Here is a 23,996-nt window from a genome sequence, read left to right as displayed (position 1 = left end):
ACCATTCAAAGTTTCTACCTATTTTTTTGTCCATTAAGTACTTTCTGATTCTGAAAGAATGCTGAGGATCTCCCACTGTCAACATATTCCCATCATGCTGTCCCAGCATTTCTACCCCCTTTCACTGTAACACGCTGCCACATGGATATCCTGGCACTTGCATGACTATGGACTTGACTCATTGATGCTGCTTTTCTCTGCAGAAACCTTCCCAAAGTGTTTGGTAGTCAAGCTCCTGAGAAAGTACACAAGCCCTGGAGTCAAACTATGCCTAGATCCAAATCTCACCTCTTCCCTTGCCTCTTTGGATAATTGAATAAGCTAGGTAGGCCCTCTGAGCCTTGATTTTTCTTATCTATGAATATGAATAAAAGCCTTTTTCATAGAATTATTGTGAAGCTGACACATGATGACGTATGTTAAATGAGAAGCCGGTGCCTGGCATTTAGCAAGTGTTCAACAAAAGGCATCATGATCATTGTTACTGGTATTCATATTATTATAATAAACAAGACGGTTTCAATTTATTTCTAGACCACAAAGATGTTTCCATTTAGTCAGACTGAGAGGAGCAAGGGGAAGGAAAGGGACATCCCAAAGGCATGAGTCATTAGGGGAAAAAAAAGAACCCCAAATTCCTCACTCCCAGAGACTTTCTAACCAGAATTTACAATTTTCATCCCAATTTTTTTTCTCCATTCACAAATCTTCCTAGGCAGCTTCTAAAAATAGAGAGATAGGTGACTCAAAGCCGAGATGACAGTTTGAGCCTGGACGCCTGCACATTTAATATTCAATGCTCATCTTCCAAACGTCCAATGAAATTACCAAAATAAACACAAACATAAGAGAACATCTGTATCTTTGCTGGAAATCAAGAAGGGTGCTATCCACACAGCAGGGAGTTTCAGGAAGTTCTGCAAATTAAAGTCCTAGTAAGAGAGCACGGAGCAGGGCTCGGCAAAATGCATTCACCTTTGGGGATTTTGCTAAATCTGGATGTTATTATCGACTTAATGCTTTTCATTAAATCATCTGTTTTCAATAATAAATTCCCTTTAAAAGGACACTGTGTATCTCCTCCTTGTAAAGAAAGCCAATATCACGTGTTACACGCAGAAAGTACGTATCTGCAAAAAATCAAACAAAGGCAAGTCCGAGTTACTCAAAGCCAAGTAGATGGCGCTGCCTGCGGCCCTTTGTTAAAATGGAAGATCAGCAAACAGCAAGGGTTAAAGAGTCCTAAGGATACACCAGCACCCTCTGAGACTTTCTCTGCAGTAAACTCAAAAACGGAAGCAACGCCAACAAAAGAATAGCTTTGGGACTTCCCTGGTGGTCCAGTGGTTGAGACTCCGCGCTCCCAACGCAGGAGACACGCGTTTGATCCCTGGTTGAGGTGCTAAGATCCCGCATGCTGTGAGCAATAAAAAAATAAAGTTTAAAAAAAAGGAAAAAGAATATCTTAGTCAGGGTACAATTCAATACGGCTGATGCCCCCACCATGCACTATCTAAGCCATTTGAGGTCCCACATTTTGGAAAATACACATCAAGGGGGATGGACCAGCTGTGATCAGTCAATGGGAGTCTCAACAGGACCCCACTAACAGCCCTGGATCAGACCACCAGGGACTGGATGAGGGTCAAATATTCCGGTCCATATTCAGGAAGTACAGGACGTGTCAGCACCTGGGGCACTGGTCAGAGCACGGCGCCCCAACTTACATTCACTGTGGCCGGTACGCTGTCACTACGGCCTCCAAACACGGACCACTGTGCCCATGAGAAAAGAAGAGCGGGAACCCCTTCCAGCTTTGAGATGCACAAAACCAACAGGAGGAAGATGCCCCTCCACGGGGCAGCGGGGCTGCCTGCTGTGCAGCTCTTTCCAGCCGTAGCCCTGTCCCAAATATCTACAGGACCAGGACCCCCGATCTGACAAAGACGAATTCCAAAAACCACAAAAGGCTCCTTTCTCCCTTCATCTGGGTATGAAAGATTAGAACAGGGACACAACTTTTCTACATTCACCCTTCTTTAAGGAGGGCACATGAAAAACTCATTCAAATAAAGGGAAACAATGAAGAATCAGATTCCCACGAAAACAGAACTGGTGCCAAAAGAGAGAAAATTCCAGAAAACACTTTAATTCATAGTTTCAATGAGTTGCGGAGGTGAGTGCATCTATGAAGAAGGAACAATCTGAGCTGAGGAAAGACTACTTTCAGAAGAAAACTTTAATTACTAAATTTTAAAATCTGCTGGAGACAGTGAACACTAGGATGGATAATTCAGAAAACAATTAGTGACTTAGAGGACAAACTTGAGAGTTTTTTCTGGCAGTTGACTTGATATTCATTTTATTAAGGAGAGTTGAACGGGGACTTCCCTTGTGGTCCAGTGGCTAAGACTCCACGCTCCCAATGCAGGGCCCTCGGGTTTGATCCCTGGTCAAGGAACTAGATCCCAAATGCCGCAACTAAGAGTTCGCATGCCACAGCTCAGATCTGACTCAGCCAAATTAATTAATTTAAAAAATTAGAGTTGAACAGAATGCTTTACATACTGCTAAGAAAAAATGCATATTACCAAAATTAACCTATAGCATGAAAGAGCGGAATACTGCAACATATATTTCAACAAAGACATAGTATTATCCTTCTTATATGAAAAGTTCTAAGTTAAGAAGAAAATGATAGGCAAAACACAGGACATAGTCACTTACAAACAAAATGGCAATATACAAATGAAAACATTCCACATAATTAGTAATAAATGCATGTATAATAATAAATATTTATATTATAAAATAGGAAAAGTATATATAAGATGTATAGCATATTATGTATAGTATGTAAACCTGTATAATTAGTAACAAAATATGTATAGCCTTTGCATCATCTTTGAAACTTACAATACCAGATGTTGACAAGCGTGGGTGCAATGAAAAGTCTCACACAGCATCGGTGAGAATGTAAATTGATTGAAAAAAATTACAGAACTTTATGGCAAATACTTTAATGATGCTTCTGTTCTCAAGGCCATTGATTCCAGGCTTAGGAATTTAGTAGGAAATAATTAAAGCCATGCACAAAGGTTTCCCTATAAGTATGTTTACTGCAGAATTATTTATATAGGTAAGCATTGCACATCTTACAATAAGAATATGATTATATAAGTTGAGGCAGATCTGTAAGAAAGGACTGTATGAAACCACTAAAAATGACATTGCCCAAGATTACTGAATGATAGGGAAAGGGTTCATAATGCATTGTTTTGCTGTTGCTGTTGTTGTTTGTTTTTTTGTTTGTTTGTTTTGGCTGCTCTGTGCGGCTTGCAGGCCCCGACCAGGGATCAAAGCTGGGCCCTCGGCAGTGAAAGCACGAAGCCCTAACCACCAGACCACCAGGGAATTCCCCATAACACATCATTAGGTGAAAAATGCAGGTTGCCAAACAGTATGTACGGTAAGACTTCATTTTTGTTTCATACACACACAGAGAAAAAAACTCTAAAAACTGTCAATAGTGAAAATCTCTGGGCAATGGGATTCCAATAATATTGTTTGTTTATTTATATTTTCTAATAATTATTCAATTAATAATGACTAGCACTTATTGAGTGCTTACCATTTACCAGACACCGGACGCTTCACTCATATTAACTAATTTAATTTCACAACAATCCTATGACTTATCACTGTTATCTCTAAATGAGGAAAGAAGGCACAGAGAGGCAAAGAAACTTGCCCAGCGGTACACAGCTAGGAAGTGATGGAACAGAAATTCTAACCCAGGAAGTCTGATTCCAAAGCCTTTGTTATTTTGCGTGTGTGACAAGACCAAAACATCACTGTTAGTAATAACAAAAGAAAGTTTAATGAAATATGACTTTAGGTAACAATGACTTAAGATAGTCTGTTCAGATGGAGAAAAAAAGAAAAGAATGAAATAGCACAGAAAAACACCGTTAGAAACAGAAACACGATAGAAATGGGGCAATTAAGACCAAACATGTTAAAACATTTCTCTACGGAAAAGAGGAAAAGAGTTCCAGAATGAGGTTTTCTTTTTTCTTTTCTTTCTTTCTTTTTTTTTTTAAATCCAATGTGTCACTTGTTACACAAAGCCAGAGGACTTAGAAAGACTGAACATGGAAGAATGGACGAGGATTGACTAGGTCCCTACAATTCCGTAACCAAAGTGGACAGGTTAAACGGTAAACCAGGGACTTCCCTGGTGGTCCAGTGGTTAAGACGCCGTGTTCCCACTGCAGAGGGCAAGGGTTCAATCCCTGGTTGCGGAACTAAGATCCCGCATGCAGTTTGGTGCAGCCAAAAAAAAAAGGTAAACCAGATCTCCTCATTCCTTGGGTCCCCAAAGTACTCAGAGCAGAAGACCAAGTCCTTGCAAGGCCCACACAGGATCTGCTACGGTGCCCTCATCCCCCATGACTCCCTGACTCCATCCAGCTACAGACACAGCGGCCACTTCACTGCTCCTGAGACCTGCCAGGAACGCTCCTGCCTCAGGGCCTCTGCGCTCACGATTCTCTCTGTCTGGGACAAGTTCTCCCTAGAGCTCCACGTGGTCCATTCCCTCCCCCCGAATCAGGTCGTCAGAGAGTCCCCTCCTGAGCATGCTATGAAATCAGCATGCCACCCTCCCCCAGCATTCCCTCCCCCTGTTTCTTGCTTACTTTTCTCTACAGCATTCATCAGCATCAAACTCCATTTTTTTTTTTTTACTGTTTTGTCCATTTAAAAGTTTTTGTTTATTGTTTTCAAAATAAAAAGAAAACTCCATGAGGCCAAAGATTCTTGTCTGTTTTCAGCTCTTTACAGTCTCCTTAGCACACAGGCACTCATTACACATATTCACTGTTGAAAGAACGAACGCACCCCAGCAACAAGGCAAAATCACGGGCAAAAAGCATTAACTGTGACAAATGTCACTTTAGGTTAACATAATAAGTCAATTTTGAAAATCAGTCTTGAAGAGTTATGTGGCCAATAATAATGCCGTGTGTGTGTGTGTGTGTGTGTGTGTGTGTTTAATTCTTCCATTAAAAATGAAAGAATTTTTTACATTTATTGGGAAAACCATAACAAGCACTATATATTTAGGACAGACTAAGAAAACAAAAAGAAAATATGAAGATATCAGAGATCTGGACATTATAAGAAGGTGGAATAACTAAACACTGAAATCTATACCCTACAAAGAGTAAATAGAATCTTTTTATTGAAATGTCCACAGAACATTTAGCAACACTGACCATACACTAAGCTAAATTGAAAACAAGAAAAGAAAGGAAAGGAAAACAAGAAAAGTGCACAGGTCATATTCTCTGGCTATGAAGCCCATAACACTGTCATTTAACAATAATAAAAAGGTAAACAAAAAGCTAAGACTAGAGGCTATAAAACATGCCTGAATAAAAGCATCTTAGAAAGAAAATTAAAAATACAACTGCAGACTTCGAGTAAGCCACAGAAGCTCAAATGAGACATATCAAAACAGAGGAAATTTTTGTTTCCTCCAATGCTATTTCATTTTTTTTTAAAGAGCAGAGTAAGTTAAGAGAGAAAAATTAAATTAGCAAAATATTCAACTGAAATTCAAAGACAACCATAAAACAAACCTACAGGAAAGGAGAAAACAGAAACAGAACTGATACACAAATCCGAGAGCTGGCTCTTTGAAGAGAAAAAAAAAAAAACAGTAAAAACAGATAAACCTCTGAAAAACAAGGGGAGACAAAGAACAGGGTATAACTAAACAAAATTAGAAACAAGGAAGAGGATTTGACACCAGACACAGAACTGGCAACAAAGCAGCCGATGAGGGGCCTGGGGCTGGTGTGCCACATCTGGAAGCTTTCCCAGCTGCTTCTGCCACGTGGTCTTACATGATAACAGAATAAACAGCTGCGAGAGCGCATTCCCTTTCAGATGGGGAAACTGAGTCTCACAGAGGGAATGTGACTTACCCAAGATCACACAGGGTTAAAAGAATTCCTGGGATGAGAATCCACATTTCTAGCATTGGGTACATTTCAAAGTAAGACAGCTTTATAGATGTCTTGGCCCTAAATCTGAAGAGGACTTTCATCTGCAAAATCCCAAGAGGGCTTTTATTTCGCAGAAGTTCCCTCCCTGCTATTATGTCACTGACTTCACAACTATCCTAAGAGTGGATGTGGGGGTGGGGTGAGGTTGCTATAAATATTCCTGATGAATGGAATCACACCTGCTAAGAAGGCTGTAGTACAGGAGGTGATTCACCTGAGGTCACAAAGCATCTAACCAGTTACAAGAGCCAAGCTCCCAGTCTACCTTCTAGACCTCTGTCACACCCCGTATCAGGAGACAGAATGGGATGTGCAGGTGCTTAGGCACTGGCATCACGCAGACCTGGACCTAAACTCCAGTGCTGTGCTGTGTGCTCCTCACACCTTGCTCAACTACTCGGATCCCGGGAACAATGTTCCACCCAGAACTGTTGGGAGAATTAAAGGCTGATGGAAGCATAAATGCAGTCATATTGTGGACTTGCTCCTGGTGGACCATCCTGTAGCAGCAAGTCATTCTATCCTCCCTGCACCCTGCTGTTTGCTTCCGGGGAGTAGATGGGCAGGAAGAAGGATATGACGCTTGTGAGTGACAGCCCTGCCCTTTTGGGCCTGGAGAACTACAGGAAGGAGAAAAGTGAGGATAAGGTGAAAGTAGGGGGCTTGGCCCCCTCCTCACTGGCGCCCTGGGCAGAGACCTGCATGGAGGGCCACAGCATCACAGCGGCACCCATGGTGGGAGGGAGATGGAGAAGTCTGAGACTCCTGGATCTCCACGTAGGAGACACAGGAGACTCAGAAATGACGGGTCATGGAAGTGCCGAGCAGGGTGGGCAGTGGTCTACTCCACAGGGTGGGACAAAGAGGGCACTGCGAAGGAACCTCAGAACCAGAGGCAACAGCCCAGGACCTGGGACTCCAGCCCAAAGCCAGAAAGGTGCCCCACAGCTGGGGGGAGATTCAGGGGCCAGGTAGGGTTGGTCACTCTGCAGCAATGAAGCCCAGAAGCCACCATGTGCAGTGAGGGTCCCCTTCTCCTCAGCCACCATGAGGTCACAAAACTGCATAAGAAAGTCTAGGTCCATTATAGAAAATCAAGCAGCTCTATTTTTTCTGAACATCGGACTAAGGCTGCATCAATGTGTGACTTCAGGACACCTGGAAAGGGATCAGCCCAGTGCCTGGCATCTAGTAAGAGTCAATAAGTGGTAGCTATTGTTATTATAATTATTACTATTATGTTCTCTCCTGTCTCATTTATACCCCCTGGGGATCGTGCATTCTTTCCGTTTAACCTCTTTACACTTGATTTAAAGAGAAGGAACAAGCAATCTGTGAGTAGCGATGGTGAGAGCCTGCAAAGTCAAATCATCCATATGTCAAGAAAAATTATTCAAAACTTGGGGAAAAGGCAAAAGGATGACGGTGTGACCTTTTAATGTCATGCCTGAGCATTTTCTAATTAGTTATCTCCTTCCTCATGGTACTTTTATTTATTATTCACAATCCAGGAGGGTACAGATGGTCTCCCAACTCTGCAAAGATAGATGTTAACTTTTACAAACCCGAGGTGAGATTTTGTTCTTCAGTCTGGTAGGTAATATAACCTCCAAGGTTGTGGTTTTATTGCCCTGTTCAGCAGGCAGTTTTATGTCTTAACTTAGCCAAGTTATTTCAGCATTCCTTTGTCAGCTGACATACTAATGTCGGCTTCTCAAACCTCTGGAACCAGGCATTCATATTCCCAGCTTCCTCACTCATGAGCTAAGGAAAACTTTGACAAATGCTTATTATCTTTTTTATGAGAATTATGTCTTTAACCTTTTGTGAATTGGGCTTTAGCACACTTTTTTAAAAATTAAAAAAAAATTTTTATTGGTGTGTAGTTGATGTACAATGGTGTGTTAGTTTCTGCTGTACAGCAAAGTGAAACAGTTATACATATGTCCACTCTTTTCTAGATGCTTTTTCCATATAGGCCACTACAGAGTACTGAGTAGAGTTCCCTGTGTTATACAGTTGGTCCTTATTAGTTATCTATTTTATGTATAGTAATGTGTATATGTCAATCTCGATCTCCCAATTTATCCTCCCCCCCCTTACCACCTTGTAACCATAAGTTAGTTTTCTACATCTGTAACTTTATTTCTCTTTTGTAGATCAGTTAAAAAAAAAAGGGTACAAATGAACTTATCAGCACACTTCTTCGGTATTGTCTCAGCTTCTGCCTTCCTTCACGTCTCTCACCATGTGGTCACTGATTAATTATTTGTGTAATTTCTTCTTCAAGGTTTCTCGTTCTTTCTAGATGCTAAGCTCCTTTAGGGCATGTCTTTCTTCTACTCAATGTACCTCTAGTGACTAGAACAGAGTGGACACTCAACATATATTTGAATAAAAGCCTATGATAAATGTGGAGGAGAGACAAGGAAGTTGTAAGGAGGACAATGGAAAGGATGTGAGGTCCCAGTGACCCATTCTCTTTCTTGCTAAACCAATTTGATTTTGATTGTCTTTCACTTGTAACTGAAAAAACCCTGAGTGGGGACCATTCAGAAATGAGACAATTTCTCTTAAAGAAATAGGAACACCCCTAATTATTACCTCCCCCAAAGTTCGAGTGCCAACGTGGACTGTCTCTTCCAACTCCTTTACTCAGGTAACTGAGAAACAAACAGTTGCCAAAGAGGACTTATCCAGCCTCTCTGTGGGGAATATTAGGAAAGGATTTCTTGCTGTTAGAAGGGAATACAGCAAAAATGCCAGAACAAAGGAGATATTCCAGCTGACTATGACAGCAACCTCCCAGCACTTTTGTGGCCATGCTTGGAGCAGTTCCAATGAAGAAGCATCTTCTTAAGGAGTCAAAATCTGACAGTGGATTACACATATCTTCTGGGTAAAGTGTGAGAGCCATTTCAGTGCCCATGGGGCCTGTCAAGTCACATAATTGTATAAAGTGGGGCAGATGGAAAACAATAGGGACTAGTGAGGACTGTGGCAAACAAAAAAGCCAAGCCTTGTCTAAAGTTAACTATTCAACTCTTCTCATTTTTGCCCTCTAGGCCCCAATTTTTATGGGAAATTTCCTGACTTTGAAAAATATTGGCAACTAATTCTTTTTTCTTCTTTCTTTCTTTCTTTTTCTTTCTTTTTTCTTTTCTTTCCCCTTCCTTCCTTCCTTTTCTTTCTTTCTTTTCATGAGGACTAAATAAAATGTATCTACAAGGCAGAACCAATCCAACAGCTTTCACTCTGTGATTCTGCTTTACTCTTTCACACTGAGGAGAAAAAGAGAAGCATACTTGATCCCGTGTTTTGACGAACCAAGCTGTCCTGGTGCTTTCAAAGCGAAATTTTCCTTACCAGCCATCAACACCAGCTTTCTGCAGTTCAGAAATCCCAAACGACAAAGATCCCATGAAGTCATTCCTGCTGGTCAGATCCCAATCCCAAATCTCTACAGAGAGTCTTCTGTCTTTGTCCGACTCTTTCAGCTGGCTGCAAGGAGAAAAAGAGAGAAGTCGGTGGAGGTTATGGGGATTTCTCAAGCAGACGAAATGTACAAGAAGCGAAAGCCCAAAGGTAGGAATTTTAAAAGATTACAAGCTGTTGCAAGAAACATATTCAGTTTCCATCCCAGGCCAAGTTCCCCAGGGAGGTAGAGCTTTTCCTGTTTTACAGCCTGTGGCTTAAACAGGCGGAGGACCCAGGCCAGCTCTGACAGGGACAGATCTAACTACTTCTGCTGCCTTATGTCCTAATAGGATCCATGATGTTTAGGAAATCCTATTGACACAGTCACTGTAAGAACTATGGATTTTTTTTTCCCTTTTAAAAAGAGTTTTATTGAGATAAAAAATAAAATACATTGTGGAACTAGATTTTCTGCAAGTTCATTTTCATTATTGATATATTTAATTTTGGCCCATGAACCAGAGCGAATCTGACAGCAAAACTACAAGGGCGGGTCAAAAATGATCCGCACTTCGGTTGTATTAAAACGTCTGTGAATTCTACAGCCGGAGTGTGGATCATTTTTGACTCAGCCTCCTGTATTTATATTGTATCTATATTACATTAAAAAAGAGAACTATGGATGTCAGTCATGTAACTGTGTGAGTGTGAGCACGCCTGCGGGCTGAGGAGGAGGCTGAGGAAGTGCACGGAGGAGAGAGTCTGGAGGAAATTGTCTGTCCTGGGGCACATCCTTAACCAAGGCTGAGATGGATCCCCAGTTTTGCTCCGAGAGAAGAAAGAAGGAAAGGGGCACCACAAGGAATCGTGCTTTTGGCCCGTGGCCCCTGGACTGTCTGTCGTTGAATCCCACTCTACCCTGTGCTTGTGGGACAGTGGCCTGTGCTTTAACCTCTTTAAGCTCCGTTGGTAAAATGGGGATGAAATCACCAATGAAGCTAATTATGATATAGCTCATATGTGTGGCCCAGATGCAGCAGAAACTGAACACACGTGCCTGGAGCACCAGCCGGGGAGACCCTCCAAGGCAGCTGGCAGAGAGCTCCCAGCAGGCTGCACGCCCAGCATTAGCCACGCACCCAGCCCCAGAGGGGTCATCCCCACACCCTGTGGGTTACGTCCCACGTTTGCCGAGGCCCAGAGCTTCTCCCACAGTTTGCTTTCACCTAGCAACATGTCACACTATTTTCCATCCCACCCACTCCCCCACACCAGAGACATTCTCAGCATTGTATAAAAAAAAATTCCAATTTTTACTTGGCTTGCCATGCAAAAATGCAAATGGCGGGGGAGGAAGGAAAGGAAAGAAGGAGGGAGGCAGGGAAGGAGGAAAGGAAAGAGAAGCTGGGGGAGGACCTCCCCAACCTCAGGTGGCCCACAAACCAACCTCCACCACCCAGGCTGGGCTGTGATGATTTGAACTTACAATCTAAATGTCTCGTTCCACTCCGGGTTGAGGGAGCATTTGATGGTTTTGGTCTTCTGCTTGCTCTCACTCTTGGGATCAGGAATCAGTTTCAGTTTCACATAAGGATCTGACAAGCCATTGGGGTCCATAGGTACAAGGTTTTTCGCATCTCTGACTAAAAACAGAAGAAGTAGTTCTAGCATTAAGAGCCTCCAAATATTTAAGCACCAACCAGTGATGGTTGTAGAACCTGTGGAAAGGTCCTTGGCATCACAGTTATTTAATGGGAATGTTCATTTATTAACATCAACAGACAGCTAAGACATGTACAAAGTGAGAGAAACTGAAAAGATGTAGACTCTGCTCTATATTGGTTTAAAATTGATTTCTGACTTTCATACTGCTCTCTCCACTCTGCCCCCTAGATTAACTGCACGTTCTCTAAGCTTGTTTTCCAAAAAGTCTACAAGAAAGATTGGCTTCTTCCATTTAGCATAATGCTTTCAAGGTTCATACACATTGTACTTCATTTACAGCTGAATAATATCCACTTGTATAGATTTATCAAATTTTGTTTATCCATTTAACAGTTGATCAATATTTGGGCTATTCCCACCTTCTGGCTATTGTGAATAGTGCTGCTATGAACATGTGTATCCTCTGACACAAAAGGTCACATATTCTATGACTCCGTTTACATAAAACGTCCAGAACAGGTAAACCTGAAGGGACAGTAGACTAGCGGCTGCCAGGAGCTGGTGGTAGGTGGAATGGGGAGTTACTACCTAATGGTTATGGGGTTCCCTTTACAGGTGACGAAATTCCTTGGAACTGGATGAAATGATGAATGTACACTGTGAATGTACTAAATGCCACTGAATTGTACACTTTAAAGTGGTTAAAGGTTCATTTTATGTTATACGCATTTTCCCTGAATTCAAAAAGAGAAAGCTAAAAGAGAAAGAGTGGCCCTCTAAACCAAAGTGCACCTATTACCCACGTAGCACTCATAACCCAGACAGCCCATAGAGAGAGGGCTGGAAAAATAATAGCAGCATTTTAGCTAGGCTCCACCCTCAACCAAGAACACCCTGGATAAAGGAGGCTTAGAGAGGGAAAGGAAGCAGAAGGCCAGCAGTGCAGATGCAACTGGGAATAGGAAGGATCCGGCAGAACAAGATATCAGCCTGGAGAAATCAGAAGAAGTTAATTAGGAGTCAGTTCAAAAGCCAGTAACGTAGATAGCCCAGGGAAGTAATATATTAGCAGAGTGAATCAAACTATCTGCTGGAAGACTAATAAATAATGACACCTACCAGGAATACAAAGATGGTTCAACCTTAGAAATCTTTTATTAAAATATTCATCATATTTATAGGTCAGAGGAGAAAACTACAGGATCATTGCCATTAGCTAGAAATAACAGGAAATATTCTTCACAGGATGAGGGATATCTAAAATAATTGCCAACAAAGATAATGATAAAGGCAATCCCATTAAAGTCAGGAATAAGACAAAGATACCCATTACCACAGCCATCATTCAGCACCTTTTCTAAGTGTTTCCTAAGTGTGATAAGATAATAGAAACCGAAATGTAGGGGTAAAGCATCCCCCATTCACTGCAACCTTTGCTTCCACCCCATCACAGTCACCTCCTCCCTGGTGCTCATCATCCAGAAACTACACTGCTTGCTTGCTTGCTTGCTTGCTTTCATATTTATTTATTTATTGGCCGCGTTGGGTCTTCACTGCTGCGCATGGGCTTTCTCTAGTCATGGCGAGTGGGGGCCACTCTTCACCGCGGTGCACAGGCCTCCCCCCTCCACCCCCCCCCCCACCCCCGGTTGCAGAGCACGGGCTCCAGGTGCGTGGGCTTCAATAGTTGCAGCATGTGGGCTCAAGAGCTGTGGCTCACTGGCTCAGCTGCTCCGCAGCGTGTGGGATCCTCCCAGCCCAGGGATCGAACCCATGTCCCCTGCGTTGGCAGGCAGATTCTTAACCACTGCGCCACCAGGGAAGCCCTACACTACTTTCTTAAACTCAGTTTCATGTACCCCACGATCTTATGCCACTTCCCACCTTCCACTCCAGTGCCCCACTGCTACAAGTCTTTCATTATCAGTCAGTCTGTCGAGCCCAATACATTTTCTCTTTCTCCCCATTCCCCCTTGCCTTTACTCCATTCACCCACAGTTTAGAGTTTCAGCTGCATTATAATCACTCCCTGAAATTATTCTCAACTCCCTTACTCCTCTTCCTTTCCATTTTATCTGACAAAACACAGTCCTAGTTAAATTCGGATATTTTCCCACATCCAAGCAGCTAACCACCGCTTGGGAGGCGGGGCGGAGGCTGACTTCCCTAAGGTTGTATGGCTAGTAAATGGTTCAGACTGAATAAAGGAAATGGGAAAAGGGCTGGGTGGACTGTCAGAGGAGTGACCAGGGACCTCAGGATGTATGTTGGAACTTATTCTGCACTGACACTGTTCTGCACTCTAGCACATGGCCCTTTCTTCCATTTATTCACAGGTTGAATTCATGTTCTATCTCAGCCTGCAAGTTGTATCTCATTTTTGCACCAAAAGCAAGAATTTTTCCTCTTCAATTGGGTTAAGTTCAACAAGCAAAAGTCCCTAATGTGTTAGGCATTCTGCTAGGTCCCGGGGACGGGGGGCCAACAGGAGGTGTTGGTCAATCCTGTCCCCGGGGAATATATAAAACCAAATTTATTCAAAGTACAGCTGATTTCTAACGAGACAGTAGCCAGGTCATATAGTGTAGTGGATACAGGGCTATAAGATGCCAGGGTCTGCACTTTGCCTAGCAGTTATTTCACATTTTTGAACCTCAAACTTCTTCTTTTTTTTATATTTATATGTAATTTTATTTTTTTTATTTCTTTAAGAACTTTTATTGAGACACAACTGACATGCAATAAACTGCATATATGTAAAGTGTACAATTTGGTATTGTTTTTCTTATCAGTAATGTATATATGGCAATCCCAATCTCCCAATTCACCCCTCCCACCCACCCCCCAACTTTCCCCACTTGGTGTCCATATGTTTGTTCTCTATATCAGTGTCTCTATTTCTGCCTTGCAAACTGGTTGATTTGTACCATTTTTCTATATTCCGCACATATGTGTTAATACACGATATCTGTTTTTCTCTTTCTGACTCACTTCACTCTGCATGATAGTCTCTAGGTCCATCCATGTCTCTACAAATGTCCCGATTTCGTTGAACCTCAAATTCTTGATCAATGAAATGCAGATAATACACACCTCATGGGGTTGTTATAAGAGTACAATTGGATAAGGAACATACAAGTTCAGCACAGAACGTGGCACCTGGGGAACAGTCAATAAATGCTAGCTATATTACTGCTATTTCATTGTTATTAAAATTCACACGCAGTGCCCTCTTTTACTATGTGTCTATTATTATTCTGAAGACTTAACCTTTTCCAAATAGACTGATACTAAACAGAACCACTTATGGTTTTTCTTCTTGAGACTAATGCATCTGACTTTTCCATTTGAACCCTTCCAGAGGAATACTCCTCAATCCTTAGTGTGGGTGAGGGTCACCCAGAGGACTTGTGACACACACCATCCTGAAACCCACTCCCACAGATAGGTTCTCACTCAGTAAGTCTGGAGTGACACCTGCTCATTTGTTTCTCTAACAAGTTCCCAGGTGATGCTGCTGCTGTTGGTCTACAGAGCACACTGTAGGTAAAACTTTCCTAGATGATATAATTTCTTAATATCCCCATACATTTTCCCCATGGAATACAATCTCCAACTGTTACTTTCTCTCATTTATTGAGCCTTCCAAGGAAAACAACATGTGCCAGTTTGTAGGCTGGGCTCTTGGAATGACACATCTATCACCCTAGCAAGCTGCATAAAAACATGATCTGAGAGGCTCTGAAGTGCCAGAATCTTGTCTGTCTGGTTGATTGGCAACACATATGCAAGTGGAAACAGCACGTCTTTCTTCTAAGTCCACACTCCCTCCACTGTCTTATAAACTGACACCACAGGGCAATCACCAGAACATTCTTCTATGGTAAGTGTGCCACCTCACAGCTCTTTCAGAGTGCTCTTTGCAGGACAAGTGTATGTTGTATTCTTGAGCCAGTCTTATAATTAGTGGTTCAAGAATGACCTCTCCCTAGGCATCTACTTCCCCTGAACCAAACATTCCTCTTTGAGGCATGACTCCATCTTTCTCCCAACCCTTACAGACCCCTTCTTCTACTTCTGTCCTTTTGGGTCTCTCCTCTACCAAAGGGGCCAAAATTTTCTGTGGAAAGGAACAGAGTAGAATTGATTCTGGGACCATTGGCGTTCACGCCTCCAAGAGCTCTGGCTACTAAAGCCACTGTATCACGAGCAGTTGACAGTAGCTGCAGGCTAAGATCCAAAGGCCTGTCCCTCCTGAAGCTTTTCAAAGTAGAGTCATGTTTCCCAGCAGCAAGAGAGCTGCATATGTATCGAGAAAGCAAATCTCTCTAGACCACACTTGGCGAGACTGACTTTGATTTTTCTTGATAAATGTTTCTTTACTATCTTTGTTGAAATTCAGCCAGCCCAGATGGTACAAAATACTTCACACAAAGCAGAAATAGCAACCTTCCCCCCTGGTGGAAGTTTGCTAAGTGCACAGGAGAAAAGTGTCCCAATCAAGGGAACATTGCTTGCCTTGGAAGTGAAGCTGGTTGGGGGGTAAGATCTGGCTGTTTCCATCAAAGGGCCTTCAGAACAAATGAGGCCTCTGCATTCTGGTGCAAGTTACCTAATACAGTGCTGAATCCATAAAAGACAGCACTACTGTTAACTATTTTCCTAAGAAATGTTCTTCACCAAGAACTTTCCTAGTCTTTTTTTTTTTTGAACCAACTATTGGAAAGTCTGAATAACTGTGTTACTTTAAAGCCGTTATTCTACCTAAAGGGGTGGGGTAGGGAGGGTGGGAGGGAGGCTCAAGAGGGAGGGGATGTGGGGACATATGTATACACACAGCTGATTCACTTTGTTGTACAGCAGAAACTAACACCACCTTGTAAAGCGATTATACTCCAATAAAGATGTGGGGTTTTTTTGTTTGTTTGTTTGTTTTAAAGCCATTATCCTGCACTGTGTGAACCAGGAGCTTCTCTTTATTAACTCCTTTGACGGTGTCTTCTTCAACATCATGAGCCCTCATTTGTCCTCACTACCTGTCCTCAGAACAGTTATTCAGAGCAATACCCACTCACATTCAGTTATGTTTGAGGGTGTTTGCCATGACAAAAAGTAGGAAATAACCTGACTGCCCATCAGCAAGAAAAGGGGTAAATAACCTATAGCATATTCACACTGTGAAATACCACATGCATGTCAATAACATTGGGCTATCTACACGCACTAACATGTTGAAAAAATAACAAGATGAAGACAACAGACAACGACAACAGAATGCTTCTTTGTTTAAGAAAAAGTTCTGAGGACATCAGTGGTTCAGCTGATGAACTCTGGATCAGGACTGTGAATTGGATAATAGCATTTTGTCAACATTACATTTCCTGAGTTGGACACCTGTTCATACACAAGAGCATGTCCTTGTTCTTGGGAAACACACACTGAAGTATTTAGTGTGCATTTAGTGTGTGTCCAACCTATTCTCAGATGGCTCAGAAAAAAATATACACATACATAAACATATTTAAGAACGAGAATGATAAACCAAACGGGGCAAAATATGAACAAGAGGTAAATCACAAAAGATTATACAGATATTCCTTGTACTGTTCTTGCAACTTTTCTGTAATACCGAGATTATGTCAAAATAAAAAGTTTTAATAAACAGGGCCCTCCAAATCTTCAAGAGATAAGCATAATAAAATAAATTTTCTACAAGGTCATATGTGAATATAAATATATAGAAAAGAGTCTGGAAAGATAGACCCAAAATTGGCTTGACGTAATGGTTACACCTGTGGAAGAGGTAAAGGAAGCTGGTTTGGGGAACCTGGTTTGTCGACAAAAGAGACTTTAGTCTTAACTGTCATATTCTGAGTTTATTACAAAGAGAGTGCATTCTTGTATTAACTGCATTATTAAAACTTGATTAAAAAAACAATTCAGTTGTGGTGCATCTACAGCCTCCAAGAATACATTTTTTCTGATCTTCAGAGACCCCCTTCCTGTTCCTCAAAGACTTTTTAGAGCAACTGGGTCTGCAAAGACCATCGTTTGAATTGCTGAGCCTTGGTGAACAATGCACAGACCCAGAATGACCTTATGGAGATCAACCAGACGCCCCCAGCACGTACCCCAGGATCAAAGTAGGGTTGGAGGAAAAAGACTAAACAGGTGAAAAATTTCAGAGCCATCAACCTATTCTCGCTCTCCTGCTCTGCATCCCCCTCCTTCTATTCCAGGGACCTCCTGAGAGATGACAGCTTACTGGGTCTTTGGTTAACCCAAATCCCTCCCCACTGCCCTGCCACACCTTCTTAACTTGGAAGCTTCTTTAGCCTCTACTCCTAGATCTCCATCCTTTTGCTTTCTGTTCACTTATTACCTCTTCTAACCTCAAGGTTCTCTGATGCTACAGCTTTTGTGAGCCCTGGATCCATCAGAAGCCCTGTCCAGTCATCCCTGGCCTCATCTGATGGACTCTGATTACAAAGCACGCAAAACTGGGGTCTTTGGGCAGCCCACATGCAACATCTAAGGCATCCCAAACACATCGTGGCCAAAGGCTCCCAGAACAGCTGGCTTCCTGTCACTGCTGGCAATGGTGCAGTTATCACACATCTAATTATCTGTGTTGAGACAGACTTCCAGCTGGGACTGTCACAGTGTCTGTCTGGAAGGGAGCCTGTCAAGCCAAAGCAAGTGAGATGATGATGGGGAGCTAACGCAGGTGACTCGGGAACTAAATTAGCAGTAGTCAGACTTTGCAGTCACACACACCTGGGTGTGAATCCTGCCTCTGCTGTTACTCTAACTTGGTGCCCTGAGTCAAAAGACTTCTCTGAGCCTGAGTTCCCCTGTCTCTGAAACGCTCATAAAGTCACATACAACTCAAAGGGATGTTTGATAATTATAGGATGGCCACCTATGCCAGTTTTCCCAGAACAGCCTCAGTCTCTATCTGTTGTCCTTTTACTCTCAAGAGAGTCCAGTTCGGACAATAAATTATATGGTTCCCCTAATTATAGAGGATAATGGTGCTGAAGTATAGTGTAAAGTGCATGGCACAGATTCAACAAATGTTGATTTCCTTTCTCCTTTGAGAGAATTTAGATCAAATTATATAACTATTAAGATCAATTTCAAGGCTAAAAGAGTATCTCTCCAATGTGATTTTCATATAAATGAACTTGGAGGAGGTAGTCAGAGAATGATAGATGATCTGGAGCCAAATATGATAAATCCCTTCCTTACTCTCATATTATGGCTTCCTCTCCATCCCACTCCAGCCACCTGGAGTCTCACCTGGAACAGCTCTTCCTCTGAACTCCCCAATAACCTTTTATCCTTTTAATCCCCTGCTCCCTTTACACCAAAACAAAGAAAAAAAATTTTTTTTTACCTCATCAAACCCTCTGATCCCTCAACTCTTTCCTTTTCTCTGCTCGATCAGTGTGTGGCTGTGGTATTACTTTTTTCCTAACCCTGCCAATAATGGAAAGCCCTCCAATCACTTTTGGCCAGGCTTAAATATTTTGTCTTTTCAACAACATCCTGTAGGCATACCTCCAACCATCAGTAATACACAGCTTAGAGAGTGTGCCTGGAGGAAAGAATCCCACATGGGGGCTTGAAGCACGACACACTCAGGACCTCCATCCACAGTCTGGCCCTCCACACCACCTGTCACCCCTACTGGGTGTGTCTAATCAACCCCCCTCCCATTCCCGACAGAAGCAATTTCAAGAGCTCACTATTTTAAGGCTACCCCCTAATTCCTGCTCCCTCGTGTCCATCCCGGGATCTTCTGTACTATATATTTGTGTCATGGATTTCGAGTTCTATTATGTTTTCATCAGAAAATGTGGGCTGGGGCTTCCCTGGTGGCACAGTGGTTAAGAACCCGCCTGCGAATGCAGGGGATACATATTCAAGCCCTGGGCTGGGAAGATCCCACATGGCACGGAGCAAGGAAGCCCGTGAGCCACAACTACTGAGTCTGCGCTCTACAGCCCTCAAGTCACAACTATTGGGCCCATGTGCCACAACTACTGAAGCCCTTGCGCCTAGAACCCGTGCTCTGCAACAAGAGAAGCCACCGCAATAAGAAGCCGGCGCACCACAACGAAGAGTAGCCCCCACTTGCCTCAAATAGAGAAAGCCCACACGCAGCAACAAAGACACAATGCAGCCAAAAAATAAATTTATAAAAAAAAAAGAAAGAAAGAAAATGTGGGCTGAGCCATTTCTGGGGCATTTTGTGAAGAATTTAATAAGGTTTGCCTTGCAAGCTAACATAACACCAATTTTGTACATACTAAGGGAAAAGGTGTTTCTCTTACAGAAGGGTTCAGGCTTCAAAGTAGAGTTATTTGACACTCATTTTAATTATACTACTTAAGTTATCTATATCCATATTTTTTTGCCTGTTTTATCTGTCAAAGACTGACAAAGTATGTTTTAAAACCCTTCTGTGATGGTATTTCTGTAAATTTCTCATTTCATTCCTAGCAGTTTTTGTTTTTATGTATTTTGACCCTGTGTTACTTGAGGCTCGTGACTATTTTTCAGCCTCGAATTTTACTGTTTATTCTTAAAAAATTCTCTTTACACAGTTTATTATTTGCTCGTCTTGAACTCTACTCTCCATACAGATGCTTTTCCATTTGCCCTGGTCTTTTCTCAAGAATATCTGATTCCATTTACCTGGGGATCAATGTTGTTTGTCCTCTACATCTATCTTTTCTTATTTTTTCCATGATTGTAGTCATTTCTTTGTTCCTTTTTCCTGACGCCTGGGATTACTCCTTAAGCTTGTTTCCATATTGCTGATTACATTTTCTGTAGTAGGCAGTCCTCCATTTACTGTTTTTTATGCATTTAATCTACTTTATTGTTTTAAGTTACTTTTTATTATCACAACACGATAGCCTTCTTGCTTACCCCTTCCCCTTAGCCAGCTCCTCTTTCATCTCAGCCTATTGCCTTATCCTTCTGCCGTCCCCTGCTCTGTCTCTCTCTTTTTCTCTCTGCCTCCCACTCTCCTTTCCTCTCCCTGTCTTTTACCTGTTTATTTTCTGCCAATGGCATTTAATTTTTTAATTAGCAGACAGTAATACTGACTTTTTATTTTGGTGTAGAGTTTTGTGAATTTTAACTCATGTATAGATTCATGTAACCACCACCCTACCAGGGTCCAGAACAGTTCTCCCACTCCAGAAAAAACCCCTCGTGGTGCCACTTCGCAGTTACAAACTCTCCCCACCCTCAGCCGCTGGCAATCGGTGATTTATTTCTCATTCACTATAGTTTTATCTTTTTAAGAATGGTACATCCATGGAATCATACAGCATGAAACCTTTTGAGATTGGCTTCTGTAACTCAACAAAATGCCTCTGAGAGTCTGCCAAGCTGTACGTACGAATAGTTAATTCCTTTCTACTGATGAGGAATGTTCCACTATATGGATATACCACAGTTACTTTATCCGTCCACCTGTTCAAGGACATCTGAATGGTCTCTAGTTTTCAGTGATTATGACTAGAGCTGCTACAAATATTCATATGTTTTTGCGTGAACACAAAGTTTTATTTCTCTAGGGTAAATTCCTAGGAGTTGGATCGTTAAGTTATACGGTAAGTGTGCGTGTGTGTGCGCGTGTGCATATATGCGCCAAAAGGTTTTCCAGAGTGACTGTACCATTTTGCATCTCCACTAGCAGCGAATGAAAGTTCCTCTGGCTCTGCATCCTCGCCAGCACACTGTATTCACAGTACTTATTACCATTACTTTAGCCATTCAAATAAGTATATAGTGGTATCTCATTGTGGCTTTAATTTGCATTTTCCTAATTTCTAGTGATACTGAGTATCTTCTTGTGAGTGAGTCGGCCATCCGTATATCGTCTTTGGTGATATGTTTGTTCACGTCTTTGGCGTATCTTTTTCATGGGGTTGTTTTTAGACCAACAACTCTGAGAGTTCTTTATTCTGGATTCAGGTCCTTTCTCAGATATGTGATTTGCAAATATTTTCTTCCAGTTTATAGCTTGTCTTTTCATTCTATAACAGCATCCTTTGCAAAGCAAAAGTTTCTTTTTCTTATCTTCATGAGGTCCAATTAATCATTTCTTTTCTTATGAGTCATGTTTTTAGTGTCATGTTTGAGAATTCTTTGTTTAACTCCTGGTCATAAAAATTTTCTCCTATGATTTCTAGTTTCATACCTTTACACTTTACATTCAGATCTATAACCCATTTTGAGTTAATTCTTATATAAGGTATGAAGTAGAAGTTGAGGTTCATTTTGTTTGTATGTGGATGCCCAATCATTCCAACTTCACTTGTTGAAAGACTGGTTAGTCTTTCCAATTCTTTGTATTTATGCCTTTTTAAAAAAATCAGGGATGGTGGTGGTTGGGATGACTTGGGAGATTGGTATTGACATATATACACTACTATGTATAAAACAGATAACTAATGAAAACCTACTGTATAGCACAAAGAACTCTATTCAGTGCTCTGTGGTGATCTAAGTGGGAAGGAAATCCAAAAAGGAGGGGATATATGTATATGTATAGCTGATTCACTTTGCTGTACAGTAGAAACTTTGTAAAGTAACATTGTAAAGTAACACAACTATACTTGGATAAAACCCACCCACACACACACACACACACACACTCAAAAAAAAATCAATGGGCCATATTTGTGTGGGTATATATCTGGACTCTCTATTCTGTTCCAGTCATTTATGTACCTATCCCTTTGCCAAAACTGCACTGCCTGATTATTGAAGCTTTATATAATAAGTCTTAAGATTGAGTACTGTGATTCTACCAACGTAATTCTTCACCTTAATAATTGTTTTGGTCATTCTGATGATGCCTCAGAGGACTGGGATGGGGAGGGTGCGGGGGGGGAGTCGAGGGAGGGAGGGAATACGGGGATATGTGTATAAAAACAGATGATTGAACTTGGTGTACCCCCCCCCCCCAGAAATAATAAATAAATAAATAAAAATATTAAAAAAATTGTTTTGGTCATTCTAGTTCTTTGGCCTCTTCATTAAATTTTAGAATCACCTTGTCCATATCAATAAAAAAATCCTGCTGGGACTTCCCTGGTGGTGTAATGGTTAAGAATCCACCTGCCACTGCAGGGAACACGGGTTTGATCCCTGGGCTGGGAAGATCTCACATGCCATGGAGCAACTAAGCCCATGAGCCACAACTCCTGAGCCCATGTGCCACAACTACTGAAGCCGGCATGTCTAGAGCCTGTGACCCACAACAAGAGAAGCCACCATGATGAGAAGCCCGTGCACCACAACAAAGAGTAGCCCCCACTCTCTGCAACTAGAGAAAGTCAGCACACAGCAACAAAGACCCAACATAAGCCAATACATACATACATATATACATACATACATAAACAATTTACTTTTTAAAAAATCCTGCTGAGGTTTTAATTGGAAATTCATTAACTGTACAGATCAGTCTGAAGAATTGACAACTTTACCATATGCTGGGTCTTCCAATTCACAGACATGGTCTGTCTTTTCATTTATTTAGGTATTCTTTGATTTCTTGAAATATTTTATAATTTTCAGCATGCAGATCCTAGATATGTTTTGTTAGATTTATAACAAAATATTTCATTTGTTTTGAAGTTATTGTAAATGGTATTTTTAAAATTTTAGTTTCTAATTGTTAACTATTAGTATATAAAAACACAACTGATTTTTGTGTGCTGACCTTATATCTTGCAAGTTATTTAAACTCACTTATTAGTTCTTGGAAGTTTTTTTGATAGACCCTTTTGGATTTTCTATGTAGATCATCATGTTTTCCATGTAGAGAGACCGTTTTATTTTTTCCTTCCCAATCTTTACTTCTCAATCTGTTTTTCCAATTTTTTGTGTCTTTTTATTGTCTTATTGCACTGGCTACATCTTCCAGTATGACGCTGAATAGAGTGGGTGAGGGTGGACAGCCTTGTTTTGTTTCATAGCTTATAGGGAAAGCATGCTGTCTTTCATTATTAAGTATACTGTAGATTTTTCTCTAGATGTCCTTTATCACCTCAAGGAAGCTTCCTTCTATGTCTAGTATGCTGAGAACTTTTATCATAAATGGATATTAAATCTTTTCAAATGCTTTTTCTGCATCAACCAATATGTTCATGTGCTGTTTCCTTCTGTAGATTATTAATATGGTAGAATACATTAACTGATTTTTTAAATTATTGAACCAGCCTTGCATTCCCAGGATAAAATTCACTTGGTTGGGGTGTATTATTCTTTTTACTTATTTCTGGATTTGATTTGCTAATATTTTGTTGAAGATTTTTGTATTTATGGTCATAAGAGATAATTGTCCGCAGTTTTCTTGTACTGTTTTTGTCTGACTTTGGTGTCAGGGTAATGTTAGCCTCATAAAATAAGCTAGGAAGTGTTCCCTCCTCTTCCACTTTCTAGAAGAATCAGTGTCATTTCTTCTTTAAATGTTGGTAGAATTCCACAAGATAAATTTTATTTCAAACACTTCTTTATCTGGATTCCACAAATTTGATGTGTTGCATTTTCATTTTCTTTCATGGGTTTGAAATATTTTCTAATTTTCCTTGAGATTTCCTCTTTGAGCCATAGATTAAATAGCTTTTTAATTTACACATTTTCCCAGGGCCCCTACGCCCATGATTTTAATTTCTACCTAAAAGCTCTTTAACTGAGCTTTCGAACAGAATACACAACTGTCTATCATATACCTGGTACTAGATGTCCATAAGCACATCACCTTAACATGTCCAAGGATACTCATTCTCTCCCTGTCATTATCCCCCA

General features: G+C 41.3%; 1 protein-coding gene across 2 annotated transcripts in view; it reads right to left on the bottom strand.

Moving 5' to 3' along the window:
- Window positions 1-23,996, bottom strand: part of PRKCB (protein kinase C beta) — a 327,182-nt gene that overhangs the window by 93,382 nt on the left and 209,804 nt on the right. For both annotated transcript variants that reach the window (XM_057749139.1, XM_057749140.1), the window contains exons 6-7: window positions 10,978-11,134; window positions 9,441-9,575 (exon numbers count right to left, since the gene is read on the bottom strand). In XM_057749139.1, coding sequence (XP_057605122.1) covers window positions 9,441-9,575; window positions 10,978-11,134 — 292 coding nt within the window. The remainder of the gene's footprint in view (window positions 1-9,440; window positions 9,576-10,977; window positions 11,135-23,996) is intronic.

This window comes from Hippopotamus amphibius, chromosome 9, assembly GCF_030028045.1.
Source record: "Hippopotamus amphibius kiboko isolate mHipAmp2 chromosome 9, mHipAmp2.hap2, whole genome shotgun sequence".
Lineage (NCBI taxonomy): Eukaryota > Metazoa > Chordata > Mammalia > Artiodactyla > Hippopotamidae > Hippopotamus > Hippopotamus amphibius.
This window is presented reverse-complemented; position numbering and strand designations above follow the sequence as displayed.